At 43.6% G+C, this 16795-nt stretch overlaps 3 protein-coding genes across 14 annotated transcripts in view; all 3 read right to left on the bottom strand.

The window, feature by feature from the left end:
* Positions 1-82: 82 nt before the first annotated feature.
* On the bottom strand, positions 83-3853 carry LOC110537864 (multiple epidermal growth factor-like domains protein 8). The gene is made up of 2 exons (XM_021624296.3): positions 3685-3853; positions 83-2479 (listed from the first exon to the last, which is right to left on the bottom strand). Exon 2 carries the CDS (start codon positions 2437-2439, stop codon positions 1978-1980), a length of 462 nt encoding a protein of 153 aa, XP_021479971.1. The 5' UTR covers positions 2440-2479; positions 3685-3853; the 3' UTR covers positions 83-1977.
* A 1885-nt stretch (positions 3854-5738) lies between these two features.
* On the bottom strand, positions 5739-11955 carry LOC110537766 (uncharacterized). Of its 6 annotated transcripts, none has more exons than XM_021624142.3 (4): positions 11520-11955; positions 9211-9492; positions 9032-9119; positions 5739-8851 (listed from the first exon to the last, which is right to left on the bottom strand). In XM_021624142.3, the coding sequence occupies exons 2-4, from the start codon at positions 9448-9450 to the stop codon at positions 7404-7406; spliced, it is 1776 nt and encodes a 591-aa protein (XP_021479817.3). In that variant the 5' UTR covers positions 9451-9492; positions 11520-11955; the 3' UTR covers positions 5739-7403. The 6 variants fall into 6 exon arrangements, with proteins under 6 accessions (XP_021479817.3, XP_090048631.1, XP_036798025.1 ...); XM_090192505.1 differs by having other exon boundaries at positions 8976-9119; positions 11520-11558; XM_036942130.2 differs by having other exon boundaries at positions 8976-9144; positions 11520-11542.
* Positions 11956-12388: 433 nt separating this feature from the next.
* Positions 12389-16795, bottom strand: part of LOC110537646 (multiple epidermal growth factor-like domains protein 8) — a 35865-nt gene continuing 31458 nt past the window's right edge. For all 7 annotated transcript variants that reach the window (XM_090192280.1, XM_090192293.1, XM_090192304.1 and 4 more), the window contains exon 43: positions 12389-16653. In XM_090192280.1, coding sequence (XP_090048406.1) covers positions 15160-16653 — 1494 coding nt within the window. In that variant the 3' untranslated portion in view covers positions 12389-15159. The remainder of the gene's footprint in view (positions 16654-16795) is intronic.

Below are 16795 nucleotides of genomic sequence, written 5' to 3'. Positions count from 1 at the left end.
CATGAATTGCATAAAATTAGTCCACCTCAACCGATGTCTCTCTTATTCTATGCACAAGAAACATGCACAAGAAAACCAGAGGTGTGTCATCTTTCCTGGACTTTTAATATTGTCACCTAACACTCATTACCAGGACAAAGAGTCTGCCAGGCAACCATCTTCTGTACATCACTGTTCCCTAATTTTAAAAAAACGAGTAAATAAAAAATGTAAAAAATAAAAAAGGGTAAAAAAAACCACGTAAACTAACAAACAAATACAAGAACAATGTAACCAGTCTAATAATGCTTGTGCTATAATGCTACTCGAAGGTAGCTGAAGATAGTGCTTCAATTTTCCTTAATTAGGAGCAATGCTACTAAACAAGAAAGCTGTTATTTTTGTTATATATTTGATTAAATACATGTAAATGAGAAATCTATCTGAATTACCAATCATTTTGTAGTCTAATGGTTGTTTTGTGTAGTGTATCCAGTAGCACCATTCAGATTGTTCCAAAATAATGGGGGGATTCATCTTGTAGTGAGTGAGTCATGAGAAACCGAAGAAAATGTCCTTCTTAAGAGTGCAAAAAACATGTAACAAAAATGTAACACACCCTCCTTGAAAATAAAACACCTTTTTCATTAATGTTATCTTTCACCAGGAAGATGGAGCTTTGCACATATCTTGTCGCTTTCCTTTGTCTCCATTATAATCTGACATCATTTCCATACAATTTTTTGTTCCACATAATGTAATTGCTTTCTTGTTCCATTTGTCACAAGACAAATCACAAAAAATAATTAAGTTCTAATCAAAGCTCTCACTGGCTGATAAAATCATCCAATCGAGAGCCAAAATAAAAAAAAGGCATATAAGTTAACATACAGTTCATATCAAATAACTGAAATAAAAAAAAACTAAACAAGTGTGTTATGTTATCCACTCATAAAATGGCTACAGGGACAGAAGTCTGATAACCTAGTTAAATCCTCCATTTGTAACAAAATCTATTTAAAACAGACATCAAATGTGTCAAAAGTTTTGCTTTGCTAAATATGTTCTCCATAAGCCTCACAATAGGAAATGATACACAACAGGATTGTTAAGTGTAGGCCTGCGAGTTCACAAATGCAGAAGAACTGGAGACAGACGAGTAGAGAAACAAATACAACAGCAACCGATAAAGAACCATGTAACAGGTCCTGTGAATGAACATGTACAAATATATACTTCGGGTTTTGAGTTAATAAACAGACACGTAGCTTAAAAGCCTGCCACATATGAACTTATAATTAATTTCACTCATCATTACTGCCATGATATAAAAAAAACATCTGGCAAACAAGCATCACTTTCTTTATTCCTATCCTGTCAATTCGATGTTGCACATCCTGGCGGACTAAGCCTTCCATCTCTTGTTTTTAATGGTAATGTTTGATTGCTACTTTCTGGGGTATGAAGCACATGTTCACCCCCCCCCCCCCCCTCTCTACATAGCCATGGTGGTGAGGTGCTGATGCCCTAGCAGGACTTTGCGCCCCCTCCCGCCCCGGGGTGGCCCCCTCAAATGCCGTGACCACAGTACTCCTGGAGGTTTTGCCGTAGTGTGACCAGGGCGGACCCCAGGCAGGCGCGGTTAGGGGCCAGGATGCCCCCCGGCAGCTGGATGAGGACGGTGGCCACCTCGGTCATGCCGTCGTCCGTGGGCTCCAGGGTGATGGGCCCCACCTTGAAGGTGGAGTAGGAGAAGCCCATGAGCTGGGACAGGAAGGGGTCGGAGCAGCAGAAGTGCTGGTAGCCACTGTGGGAGGATGGGTGGTGGTGGGGGTGCGAGGCCGTGGTGTTGGTGGGGACATACTGGTGGGTGTTGAGGTAATGCAGGGGCAGGTGTTGCCCACTGTTGCCCCCTCCACCCAGGGTAAGGTGGTGGTGGTGGATGGTGAGGCCTGCGCCTGACTCGTGTTTGTAGGAGACGGCTCCAGCACACCCCCTCTAACCAACTACAATGCCCCCCAGCCTGCCTTGCCAACGACAATGCCCCTCTGTGGAGGGCAGGTAGATGAGCTGGGGCTCCTCTGGCTCCAAATAGACAGTGAGCTTGGCGAAGGGCCTGGATGCCATCTTGGTCATTTCCTGGATATGATGCCTCTGCTCTCGGCGGAAGTCCATGAACTGCTTGATCTTCCGAAGGAGGACACAGACGGAGAGGAAGAAGCAGGAGAAGAAAACAGAGAAGACAATGAACAGGTCGATGTGAGCCTGGTCCAGGCGGAGGAAGAGCAGGCCCTGGGACTCGCCCCGTCTCTCCTCGGTGCCTACACCACGCAGGGCAATGTAGAAGCGGCTGGACTTCAGGGAGTGGACCTCATGGGCGAAGGTGATGACCACGCTGTCAGGGGGTTGACGCAAAACACTCATTGTCCACGTTGAACTGCCGGTAGCACTGGTGCTCATTTACTGGTGTGCCATTGAAGGAGTCTTTGCACTTGGCGCACTGCGTGGAGGATTCCAGAGAGGGAGAAGAAACAAGAAATACAAGTGCAAGAGAAATGCAGTTAAATGACATCCAAGATGGTATACCGATTCCTACACAGTGCGTGTCTAGCTTGCACATAAATCTCTTTAATTACTTGTTGCTTTATTTCTTATTCTTATCCGTATTTTTTTAAACTGCATTGTTGGTTTGGAGCTCGTAAGTAAGCATTTCACTATAAGGTGAACACAGTGAGAAGTGTAAGCCCCTGTATTTGGGGTTGGCAAGGGGATATGCCGAACCTTTCGGGAGTTCTGCAGGGGGAACAGCGCAGTGTGTCTGTCCCGGGACGAACACAAGAGGGCGCTAGACCACCACAAGACCACCCTTTGGACCCAGACAGCATAATTAACTCACTGTCTGTTTTAGTTCATTTTTTGTTCTTTCCATCTTGCTTTGAGTTTATTATTAATCACACCTGTTGTATTCGGAGCATGTGATTAATAATAAACTCAAAGCAAGATGGAAAGAACATATAAATGAACTAAAACAGACAGTGAGTCACTTTCCAAACAGAGTAGCAGCAGCTTGCATGTGAGTGGGTGTGTAGAGTCAGTATAAATGTATGTGCATATAATGTGTGAGTGAGCAGATGATGGAGTGAGTGTTTGTGTGTGTGTGTTGGAGTGACAGTGTGTGAGTGTGTAGGGCCCTGTGAGTGTGCATAGAGAGAGTGCAAATATTGAAATGAAAGGTCAATAAATATACAAGACAAACTCAGTCTGTGTAGTTATTTTGTTAGCTAATTATCAGTCTTATTGTTTGGGGATAGAAGCTGTTGAAGAGCCTGTTGGTGTCAGACTTGATGCCTTCCTTCCACACCTACTAATATAGATGTCCTGGATGGCAGGGAGGTTGGCCCCAGTGATGTACTGGGCTGTCCCAAAACCCTCTGTAGCGCCATAAGATCGAGGTCGGTGTTATTGCCATACCAAGCAATGATGTAGCCAGTCAATATGCTCTCAATGATACAGCTGTAGAACCTTTTCAGGATACTATGTATGTATACCAACTGAATATATAGCCGTGTTTGCAGGACAGGTGGAGTGGTAGTACTGACGATTGTGATGATGTAATGATGATGAGGTTGTGTGTGTATTGCTGCTGAGGTATCCAAGTGCTGCTACTTCTGCCGTTAATGATGATTGTGATGTGTGGCTTCCTACCGGCTGAGAACGTAGCCCTGCTTGCAGGTGCAGTGGTATCCCTGGGTCAGGTCATGGCAGTCCTGGGTGACGTTACAGTGGTGGTGGCCGTTGGCACACTCATCCTCCTCTGGGCAGTGGAGGAAGGACCAGCTGCTGTTTCTCTGGGGACACACTCACTCACTCACACCTGACACATGCACGCACGCACACACACACAGGGGAAAGTGAGGAGAAGAGGTAACTTGAAATAGTTATTGGGAGTAGAGAATATAACCCTAAATGATGGACAATGAAGTTATATTCTATAAAGCTCTTATATTTTATCAATATATATACACTACCGGCAAAACGTTTTAGAACACATACTCATTTAAGGGTTTTTCTTTCATTTTTACTATTTTCTACATTGTAGAATAATAGTTTAGACATCAAAACTATGAAATAACACATATGGAATCATGTAGAAACCAAAGCAATCTGTGATCCAACTCAACCCAAACCATCTCTATTTGGTTGAGGTCGGGGGATTCGGGGGATCCTTCTTAGTAAAATTGCCCTTATACAGCCTGGAGTTGTGTTGGGTCATTGTCCTGTTGAAAAACAAATGATAGTCCCACCAAGCCCAAATAGCCATGCTGGTTAAATGTGCCTTGAATTCTAAATAAATCAAGACAGTCACCAGCAAAGCACCCCCACACCATAACACCTCCATGCTTTAATGTGGGAAATACAGATGCGGAGATCATCCGTTCACCCACACCACGTCTCACAAAGACACAGCGGTTGGAACCAAAAATCTCCAATTTGGACTGCAGACCAAAGGACAAATTTCCACCGGTCTAACGTCCATTGCTCGTGTTTCTTATCTCAAGCAAGTCTCTTCTTATTATTGGTGTCCTTTAGTAGTGGTTTAGTTACAGCAATTCAACCATGAAGTCCTGATTCACACAGTCGCCTCTGAACAGTTGATGTTGAGATGTGTCTGCTACTTGAACTCTGTGTAGCATTTATTTGGGCTGCAAGTTCTGAGGCTGGTAACTCCAATGAACTTATCCTCTGCAGCAGAGGTAACTCTGGGTCTTCCTTTCCTGTGGCGGTCCTCATGAGAGCCAGTTTCATCATAGCGCTTGATGGTTTTTGCGACTGCACTTGAAACTTTCAAAGTTCTTGAAATGTTCCTTATTGACTGACCTTCATGTCTTAAAGTAATGATGAGCTGTTCTTGCCATAATATGGATTTGGTCTTTTACCAAATAGGGCTTTCCTCTGTATACCCCCCATACCTTGTCACAACATAACTGATTGGCTCAAATGCATTAAGGAAAGAAATTCCACAAATTAACTTTTAAGGCACACCAGTTAATTGAAATGCATTCCAGGTGACCATCTCATAAATCTGGTTGAGAGAATGGCAAGAGTGTGCAAAGCTGTTATCAAAGCAATTTGAAGAATCTCAAATATAAAATGTGTTTAACACTTTTTTGGTTACTACACGATTCCTTGTGTTATTTCAGTTGTCTTCACTATTACTCTACAATGTAGAAAAAGTAAAAATAAAGAAAAAGCCTTGAATAGGTGTTCTAAAACTGACACACACACAGTGGACGAGGATCTATCATTCGATCTTAATCTATATTCTAAAGGTCTATTCAATTCTGTTCCCTTTACCGTCGAAGGCCTCGCCGCTGGCAGCACACCAGGGCCAGGCAATGCAGAGAGCACTGGGTGAGCAGGTGTTTTCCTAAACTGCTGCCCTTCATGAATATTTTGCCACACTCCTTGCATTCGTAAGGTTTCTCTCCGGTGTGGGACATGCGCATGTGAGTGTTCAGGCTCATAGTTGTGAGGATCTTGCCACTCGGAGCAATGGAAGCCGACTTCCAGACATATCACAGGCTTAGTGTCCTTAGGTTTATTGCCCTCTGGTTCATGACACCGGCCCCAGTCCCCAAAAATTCAGGTACAGGAATCTGCGGGCACACTGCACACTTATCCATTTTAGAGCAAGGTTGTGACGTAACAAAATTCTTTCCTCTTCTTCCAAAAATACAGTACAAAGCAACAACAAAACCGACAATAATCTTTCAGAATTTATTATCGCCTACTGATCACCAGGTCAATCATTCATGAAACCATCTTCTGTACATACATTCTTAATTTTTATACAGAGCAAATAAAACATTTTTTGTGTGTGTTTATAACCTCTTAGACATAATGTCCCTTGTTTGGGGGACCTGGGTGGTTCTGGTACCGGTTCCGACCCTGCGTAATGTAGGATGTGAAATCTAACACCACTTGAAGCTGGGATGTCCCTTCTACCATTTCAATCAGTCTTCCAACTGTCCAACGTCTGGCTGAACCCTATATCACAGCTACTGACAAAGCACATGGAAGATGATATCTCAGTGTCATTTTATAATTTAAGTAATATTTAGAAAGAATAAACACTTCACAGCCCTATTCATACAATTTTGTCAAATAAAATTGTATCATTTGTACTGTGTGTACTTGAGCTAGTATCCTCAATAGTGACCTCAACAATCTATACCTATTTTTTTACCGGAAGTGAGATTTAAAACCTTTGAGTATGCAACATTACTAGTTATCATTTATGGCCCTCGTGATAACTACTTTTAAGGATTATGTAGCTTACATTGAACTGGTTAAACATCCATAAAACAAAAGAGCAATAATATTAACAAAAGAGCTCCAAAAGTATTGGGGCAGTGAATTATGTTTTGTTCTTTTGGCTCTGTACCTCCAGACTTTGAAATGATACAATGATTATTAGGTTAAAGTGTAGACAGTCAGCTTTAATTTGTATTTTTATCCATATGAACAGTTTAGAAATTACACTTTTTGAAAAGGGGGGGGGGGGGACTGAAAGAATTGGTACAAATTCCGTGTGGTAAAAGTAGTCAAAAGTGTAGTATTTGGTCCCATTGTCCTAGCACATATTGATTACAACAAGGTTGTTACTCTACAAACTTGTTGGATGCTACAATGATTACGGATAGTCGTGAATAATAAGTGAGAAAGCTAGAGTACAGATGCACAAGTATCATGCCCAAGACATGCTAACATCTTACCATTACAATAACAGGGGAGGTTAGCATTTTGAGGGGGTATGATATTTATGCTTCTAACTTTCACTCATTAATCACAATTCATTCAGTTTTATTCGTAATCATGGTAGCCACTAAAATAGAAGAAAACATACACTATTCTAATTTATAATAAAAGTGACAATACATTATTTACCATGAATTTCTATTGAGCACAAAATACTCTGACACACAACCAAAACAAACAGCAAACACATCCAGTCAAGCTTAATGTAAGTATTGCATGCTGGGAATATGGGACCAAACCATTCCCTTAAAAATGGGGGGGAATATGTACAAAAAAATCCTGTTCTTTCTAAGCGGTTCACCCGATATGGATGAAAATACCCTCAAATTAAAGCGGAGTCTGAACTTTAACCTCAGTCGTTGTATAATTTCAAATCCAAAGTGCTGCAGGAGAAACAAAACGTGTCACTGTCCCAATACATGGAGCTCACTGTGACCCAACTGGAGGATTGTTAGAACATTGCAGCGTTATCATAAACATGGGGCAAAATTTAGTTAGAATTTGATGTCACACATCGATCACTGACAAAAGAGATCAGACTCCCCTCCATTTAATTCATAAGAGTAACAGTTTCATAAAAGGTGTTATGTTAATATACATCATTATCATTTAGGTTTATGACGTCTAAGCAGGTGTTTGGAGAGGTTGGACTTGCGAGCAAAGCTGAGAAAGCAGTGGGGGCAGGAATAACGTTTCCCCTTGTGGATTTTCATGTGGCCGTTCACATGACTCTGTTCATAAAAGCTCTTCCCACACTCTTGGCAGGAGTATGGCTTTACGTCACGGTGAGTGTGGGTCCTCATGTGCAGGGTCAGAGAAGCAGAGCAGATAAAGCGTTTGTGGCATTCAGAACATTCAAATGGCCTCTCCCCAGTGTGGAGGCGCTTGTGTTTGGTTAGATCTCCAGACTGAGTGAAGCTTTTACCGCACTCGGTACAGGTGTATGGTTTCTCACCTGTGTGAGTGCGCTGGTGGTTCTTCAGGTGGTCGAGTCGGGCAAACTGCTTGTCACACACTGTGCAATGGTAAGGCCTCTCACCGGTGTGTGAGCGCAGGTGTACGTTCAGCACCCCAATCCTTATGAATTTCTGCCCACAAACCCCACAATGGTAGTTTTTCTGGTTGTTGTGGATCTTCAGATGCATCTTCAGATAACCTTTGTCAGCAAAGTCTTTACCACAGACAGTACATTTGAAAGGTCTCGCCCCGGAGTGTGTGCGCAGGTGAAGCTTCAGACTCTCCCTGTATGCAAACTGCCTGTCGCATTGGGAGCAGGAGTACTTCCTCTCACCAGAGTGAACAGTCATGTGCTTCCTGAGGAGGTACTTCTGCTTGAAAGCCTTCCCACAGTCCTGACATTTGAATGGAATGACCCCATTGTGTATTAACAAGTGATAATGGTAAGCGCCTGTACCTGAGAAGCGCTTGCCACACTCTTTGCAGACAAAAGGCTTTTCTCCAGTGTGGATGCGCATGTGATTGTTCAGGCTCGTAGGAGTAGTGAGGATCTTGCCACAATCTAAGCATTGGAAGCCGACTTCCTTAATGACCATCTGTTTAGCGTCCTTCGGTTTATTGCCCTCTGGTTCGTGACACCGGTGAGGCCCCAGGCCCCAGCAATTCTCAAAGCTCTTCTCACAGTCTGCGCAACTGATGTGTCCATTGGTGAGAACAACAGCCATTTTGTGCAAACTCTTGCAGTGCTTCAGCAGGCTGCCCAGGTACTTGAATCTGCGGGAGCACTGTGGGCAGGTGTGGAATTTCTCCTGTACCCTGTGGGGACGGCCAGTTCTCCGGGGAGGGGCAGGTTTCTGGGGACGGGCAGAGGGGTGGGCCTGGCGGGTGTGGATGTCTAGCTGTCGTGGTGTATGGAACATGCAGCTACAGTGGGCACAGCTGTGTGTGGGGCCGTACACTCTTTTACTCTTTGAGACTTGGCTTCTCAACATGGCCAGGTACTGCTTCTGGTGTTTGGTCTTGATGTGGTTCTCCAGGAAGTAACAGTCAGTAAAGGAGATGGTGCAGTGTGGACAAGGAAAGAACTGAGGAGAACCTGAGAGTGAGGGATAGAGGGAGAAGAGATGGGTATGATAAGAGGGGAGAAAAAAAATGGCAAATGTAATTTCTCATTCAATAGTCCTTGCCAATATTAATATGAATGTTCCAGTAACCATCACCCATTTAAACTGCACTGTTGGGAGTAGACTGGAGTATGTTAAACAGTATGTCCTGCCTCCATGGTTGTCTTCATCCTTCCTGACATCCGTCACCTCCTTCACCAAACACACTTTAATGTCTCTCAGAAGTGTCTTAACCACCACCTTATGGATTAGAAAGATACAGAAACTACAAGTATGCATTAACAATCTTGCCATAATACTAGGCACATTAGAAAACACTAATCCTACTTACCTCAGCCAACCTGGTTAGCACTACCACAGGATCCTTGTGGAGTGTACTAGAATCTGAATGAGGATTTGAACTGGTGCTCTTTGAGAGTGCTTGGGTACAATCTGGTTCATCTCTGCCGGTGGAGTCATCACCTGACTGTGGGTCATGTTCTGTTTGTGTTATACCCAGGTTTCCATGGCGTTTAGTCCCCATGGTTTTTTTGTGCAGTGGCATAGTTTTTGAACGTTGTTTGATCTTCATCTTGTTGACTAAAGTGCCTCTAATATCCTCCTTACTGACATTCTGAGTGAAAAGAGAAGCAGTTTCAGGCTGATGCTCATGAACAAAGATGAGCTAGACTAGGTCAGGAAACGCAAGGGAAACTCTTTTCATGGCACTCCGACATTTGTGTGACTTTTTCGTAGCAGGTTAGGAGACTGTGGTTAAGGTTAGGAAAAATATCTCCTTACCTGCTATGAAAATCACTGTATCGAAGTGCCATGAAAAGAGTATCCAGGACCAAAACAGCCTATACACACACAGAAACACTGCAGACTTAGGCCGCTAGGCAATGATGATTACACACAATGGCACAGGCATTTATTTTATTAAATCACTACATAATAGGCCATTAGAGACAGGATTCTATTTGAGCAAGGCATCTACATTGAACAAAAATATAAAGGCAAAAAAGTGTTGGTCCTATGTTTCATGAGCTAAAATAAAAGATCACATTTTCCATGTGTACAAAATACTCATTTCCCAAAAAGAAATTGCACAAATGTTTGATTACATTTAGCAGACACTCTTATCCAGAGCAACTTAGTCATGAGTGCATACATTTCCGTTTTTTCCCTCCGTACTGGTCCCCTGTGGGAATTGAGCCCACAACCCTGGTGTTGAAAGCAACCTGCTCAACCAACAGACACATGGGACCATACACATGATCATTACACAGGTGCACCTTGTGCTGGGGACAATAAAAGGCCACTAAAAGGTGCAGTTTTGTCATACAACAATGCCACAGGTGTCTCAAGTTGAGGGAGTGTGATATTGGTTTCAACTGTACCGGGCAGATGGCAGGCAGACAGCCTGTACGGTGTGTGGGTGAGCGGTTTGCCGATGTCAACGTGCCCCATGGTGGCGGTGGGGTTATGGCATGGGCAGACATAAGCTACAGACAATCACAACTTCATTTTATCTTTGGCAATTTGAATGCAGAGAGATACCATGACAAGATCCTGGGGCACGTTGTAGTGCCATTCATACACCACATTCACCTCATGTTTCTGCACGGCCCCATGACATAAGGATCTGTACACAATTCCTAGAAGCTGAAAATGTCCCAGTTCTTCCATATCCTGAATACTCACCAGACATGTCACCCAATGAGCCTGTTTTGGGATGATCTGGATCGTTGTATATGACAGTGTGTTCCAGTTCCAGCCAATATCCAGCAACGTCACACAGCCATTGAAGACGAGTGGGACAACATTCCACAGGCCACAATCAACAGCCTGATCAACTATACGAAGGTGGTGTGTCGCACTGGCTCTGATACACCTTTTTTGTATGTATCTGACCAGACAAAGATCTGTATTCCCAGTCAAGCAAAAGTCGATTAGAGCCCAATTAATTTATTTCAATTGACCGATTTCCTTATAACTCAGTCAAATCTTCGAAATGGTTGCATGTTCAGTGTATTTTCTTAATACACACAGCTTTGCATAGTTAATTGTTTAATTCCAGCGTTCACTTCCAGAATTTTCTGAACTAACGTCTTATCACTTACACACTAAGGTTTATTTTGCCATATAATGCCGATTAAAATGTTCTGTAGTTATTACGAGCGTTTTTACTGACGATAAAAACGCCAGTAAGTCATCACTGAATAATTTAAACTCAACAAATCAAAACATTAAAGTGTTTAACTTGAATTGTTTACCTAGTGTAAACAACTCATTTAGACCTGGCGTTTATTTGAAACAGGCGTATATTTGCTGACGTGTGCCGTTGCTCAGTTATTAAAGAGAGACAGGCAGCTATTTCAAACGGCGTTTAATTGAAGTTACGGTTAAAGCTGTCTAGAATCTAGCTAGAAGATGGAATTTTTTGTTGAAAACGGCGAGTTAGCTACAAAAACACATCACGTGGCGTGGTTTTGGTGAAACTTGGATAAACCAAATTACGCAGCTTCCTACTTAGCTTATTTAGCTACAATTGACAACGGTCACCCACCTAACGTTCGACTTTGTTATAAAGATATCAACGACGTGAGTAAACATTTGTTATCTACACAAAACATTCACGGGCAAAACAACTTCACTTACCTTCTTCGATTCAAACCAAACACAGTGACCGGAAGAACTGTTTGCACTTCCTCGGCGTGGGTGTAGATTGACCAATCAGGTAATCATGTAGAAAGATTGTCTGCTGATTGATGAGGATTTTAAAAGAGACACTCGAAGAAAAGTGTGGGTACCTACTGACCTGAAAACAATGAGCCAATATATTCTAAATCTGACCCTTAACCTAATTGTAACCAATTCTGAAATTAAATAACCTATCGGTTTGCACTGCAGGCCAGCAGTGTCCATTATAGGGTGCGTTCGTGTTGCACTCTGGAGGGCGTATCTAAATTCAGAATATTTGTATATTATTTAACTGTCATATTGCCCTTTAGTAAATTCAGAGCATTTCGCTGTCGGAGCGCGTGCTGGAGGCTCTGGCCGAGGAGTAGGGTTGATCCGAGCCTTCTGACCCCAAATTAACTGGATAAAAATTAACTGGATAAATAGATAACACCGCACTCTGGCCATTTTACTTGCTCTAGCAGTGCTGGTTATGCGTTTTTCATGTTATCCAGAGCGTTGGTGACTATAACTGTGCTGCTGGCAACAATTGAATTAAGCTTTTTTGCCGTTTGCTGACACCAGCCCTATTCAACCGGTGTTGAGCGTTCGTAAATTAATCAGTTATTCTGCGCTCTGAAATGGGAGATAGCCAGAGCGAATTTTCGAATGCTTATAGTCGTCCCCCACTGAAGACGTACCAGGATAAAATGGTCTTCAACCAAGGAATTTGACGCTATTTCAATGATTTGTGTTGAAATGGACTAATGTTATGCAATTCATGTCATCTCAACCGATGTCTCACTTATTCCACTTAAAAGAAAACATGCACAAGAAAACCACAGAAGTGTGCCATCTTTCCTGGACTTTTAATATTGTAGCCGACTCATCACCAGGACAAAGAGCCTGGCAGGCAACAACCATCTTCTGTACATCACTTGTTCCCTTCTTTTAAAAAAAAAAACGAGCAAATGAAAAATGTAACTCAGGTGCTCAGTGAAACAAGTACAAGACAAGAAAAATGTAACCAGTCTAATAATGCTTGTGCCCAGACTCGAAGGTAGCTTAAGATAGTGTTACAATTTACCTTAATTAGGAGCAATGCTACTAAACAAGAAAGCTGTTATTTTTGTAAAAAATTTGGGTAAATACATGTAAATGAGAAATCTCTGAATTACCAATCATTTTGTAGTCAAATGGTTGTTTTGTGTAGTAGCACCATTCAGATTGTTGCAAGATAATTGGGGGGGGGGGGGGGGATTCATCTTGTAGTGATTCACATGAGAAACCAAAGAAAATTACGTCTTAAGAGTGCAAAAAACATTAACAAAAAAATGTAACACACACACCCTTGAAAATAAAACACCCTTTTCATTAATGTTATCTTTCGCCAGGAAGATGGAGCTTTGCACATATCTTGTCCCTTTCCTTTGTCTCCATTATAATCTGACATTTCCATACCATTTTTTGTTCCACATACTGTAATTTTTTTCTTGTTCCATTTGTCACAAGACAAATCCAAAAAGTGAATTCAGTTCTAATCATAGCCCTCAATTGGCTGATAAAAATCATCCAATGAAAAGAGCTAAAAACAAAACCATAAAAGTTAACATACAGTTCATATCAAAGAACTGAAATAAAAGCCTTAGAAACTAAACAAAACAGTGTGTTATGTTATCCACTCGTAAAATGGCTACAGGGACAGAAGTCTGATAACCTAGTTAAATCCTTCATTTGTAACAAAATCTATTTAAAACAGACATCAAATGTGTCAAAAGTTTTGCTTTGCTAAATATGTTCTCCATAAGCCTCACAATAGGAAATGATACACAACAGGATTGTTAAGTGTAGGCCTGCGAGTTCACAAATGCAGAAGAACTGGAGACAGACGAGTAGAGAAACAAATACAACAGCAACCGATAAAGAACCATGTAACAGGTCCTGTGAATGAACATGTACAAATATATACTTCGGGTTTTGAGTTAATAAACAGACACGTAGCTTAAAAGCCTGCCATATATGAACTTATAATTAATTTCACTCATCATTACTGCCATGATATAAAAAAAACATCTGGCAAACAAGCATCACTTTCTTTATTCCTATCCTGTCAATTCGATGTTGCACATCCTGGCGGACTAAGCCTGCCATCTCTTGTTTTTAATGGTAATGTTTGATTGCTACTTTCTGGGGTATGAAGCACATGTTGGTTCCAACTCCAGTAGTTATCGTCCCTACTTTTATTGGTCATTCCAAAAAAACGACAGTGCAGAAAAAGTCTCTCTATGCTTCTGGTTGTCGACTCACACCTCAATAGCGGACGCAGACAGGATGCAACTGAATGGTTGAGCTGATATAACGTGCAGTTGTAGTGCATTCTATTCACGTATAGCGTTTGAAATAAAGCAATACATAACGGAATAAAATAATCAATATTGAAACAGTGTAAATATAGGTACCGATCCTATCAACTTTAATAACCTTTTGTGACTAGGGGGCAGTATTTTCATTTTTGGAAAAATAACGTTCCCGTAGTAAACGGGATATTTTGTCAGGACAAGATGCTAGAATATGCATATAATTGACAGCTTAGGATAGAAAACACTCTAAAGTTTCCAAAACTGTAAAAATATTGTCTGTGAATATAACAGAACTGATATTGCAGACGAAAGCCTGAGAAAAATCCAATCCGGAAGTGCCTCATGTTTTGAAAGCGCTGCGTTCCAATTGAGCAGTGAATGGGCTATCAACCAGATTACTTTTCCTCCGTATTCCCCAAGGTGTCTACAGCATTGTGACGTAGTTTTACGCATTTATGTTGAAGAATACCCGTAAGCGGCTACATTGCGCAACTGGTCACCTGATGGCTCCCAGAGTGATTCTCGCGTAAAATACAGAGGTAGCCATTATTCCAATCGGTCCTACTGAAAAACCAATTGTCCCGATGGATATATTATCAAATATATATTTGAAAAACACCTTGAGGATTGATTAGAAACAACATTTGCCATGTTTCTGTCGATATTATGGAGCTAATTTGGAATATTTTTCGGCGTTTTCGTGACTGCAATTTCCGGGTGATTTCTCAGCCAAACGTTAAGAACAAACGGAGCTATTTCGCCCACAAAAATAATATTGGCTATCTAACTGGGAGTCTCGTGAGTGAAAACATCCGAAGCTCATCAAAGGTAAACGATTTAATTTGATTGCTTTTCTGATTTCTGTGACCAAGTTACCTGCTGCTAGCTGGACAAAATGCTATGCTAGGCTATCGATAAACTTACACAAATGCTTGTCTAGCTTTGGCTGTAAAGCATATTTTGAAAATCTGAGATGACAGGGTGATTAACATGACAGGGTGTGTCTCAATATATTTCACTTGTGATTTTCATGAATAGGAATATTTATGTCCGTTGCGTTATGCTAATTAGTGTCAGTCAATGATTACGCTCCCTCATGCGGGATGGGGAGTCACTAGAGGTTTTAACAGGCTCTTACACAACTTTCTCCTCTATGGCCTTTTTCATGTAACCCCCCATTTCTCTTCTAAGCTCTTAACATGTTACTACCACCCCACCACATACCCCTCTCTCTCATCTACTTTCTCCCCCTCTCTTCTCTACATAGCCATAGTGGTGAGGTGCTGATGCCCTAGCAGGCCTTTGCGCCCCCCTCCCACCCCGGGGTTTCCCCCTCCATTGCCGTGACCACAGTACTCCTGGAGGTTTTGCCGTAGTGTGACCAGGGCGGACCCCAGGCAGGCACGATTAGGGGCCAGGATGCCCCCCGGCAGCTGGATGAGGACGGTGGCCACCCCGGCCATGCCGTCGTCCGTGGGCTCCAGGGTGATGGGCCCCACCTTGAAGGTGGAGTAGGAGAAGCCCATGAGCTGGGACAGGAAGGGGTCAGAGCGGCAGAAGTGCTGGTAGCCACTGTGGGAGGATGGGTGGTGGTGGGGGTGCGAGGCCGTGGTGTTGGTGGGGACATACTGGTGGGTGTTGAGGTAATGCAGGGGCAGGTGTTGCCCGCTGTTGCCCCCTCCACCCAGGGTAAGGTGGTGGTGGACGGTGGGGCCGGAGCCTGGCTCATGTTTGTAGGAGATGGCTCCAGCACGCCCCCTCTGGCCAACTACAATGCCCCCCAGCTTGCCTGTGCGTGCATGGGCCAGGGACACGGCACTGCCCCCCACCCCTCCGCCCCCTGTGGAGGGCAGGTAGATGAGCTGGGGCTCCTCTGGCTCCAAATAGACAGTGAGCTTGGCGAAGGGCCTGGATGCCATCTTGGTCATTTCCTGGATATGACGCCTCTGCTCTCGGCGGAAGTCCATGAACTGCTTGATCTTCCAGAGGAGGACGCAGACGGAGAGGAAGAGGAAGAAGCAGGAGAAGAAAACAGAGAAGAAGACGAACAGGTCGATGTGAGCCTGGTCCTGGCGGAGGAAGAGCAGGCCCTGGGACTCGCCCCGTCTCTCCTCGGCGCCTACCCCGCGCAGGGCGATGTAGAAGCGGCTGGACTTCAGGGAGTGGACCTCATGGGGGAAGGTGATGACCACGCGGTCACGGACACCTCGAACAATCAGCACCGTCTGGGGCTTCCACACCGTGATATAGGAGATGAGCCCCTCCGTCTTGGCCTCCCGTACCTCCCTGTCCGCCCCCTGGGGCTTGGCGTGGAGCTGCAGGGGGGTGTTGGGGAGCATGGCCCCACCCAGGCTGGATGAGGAGTTGGCATACACCTTCATAGGTGACGGAGGTGTCTCCTTATCCCCTCCGCTCGCCCCACCTCGGGCCACCGACTCGTCCTCGATCTTGATGGCGTGGATGCCTGTGTGGAGGTCCACTTCTACGATGAAGGTGTCATGGGAGTTGGACACGTACACCTCCACCTCCCCGAAGGTCACGTCGATGGTGACCCGGATGTCCACGTTGGTGAACTTTGGCTGAGCAGCGAAGAAGACAGTGCGTCCCTTGGGCAAATTGCGGATGGTGGGGTCGTGGAAGCAGTTTGTCTGAGAGGTGGGGTCGAAGCAGCACTCATTGTCCACGTTGAACTGGCGGTAGCACTGACGCCCGTTTACCGGTGTGCCATTGAAGGAGTCTTTGCACTTGGCGCACTGCGTGGAGGATTCCAGAGAGGGAGAAGAAACAAGAAATACAAGTGCATGTAAATACTGTGCTTATTGTCTGTATATGGATGTGATCTTTACAACCAGGAAAATCAAGGTATCCTTATTCAGAACTCCCCCTGCTGTATCA

Source organism: Oncorhynchus mykiss, chromosome 2 (assembly GCF_057628025.1).
Source record: "Oncorhynchus mykiss isolate SJ-2025 chromosome 2, ASM5762802v1, whole genome shotgun sequence".
Lineage (NCBI taxonomy): Eukaryota > Metazoa > Chordata > Actinopteri > Salmoniformes > Salmonidae > Oncorhynchus > Oncorhynchus mykiss.
This window is presented reverse-complemented; position numbering and strand designations above follow the sequence as displayed.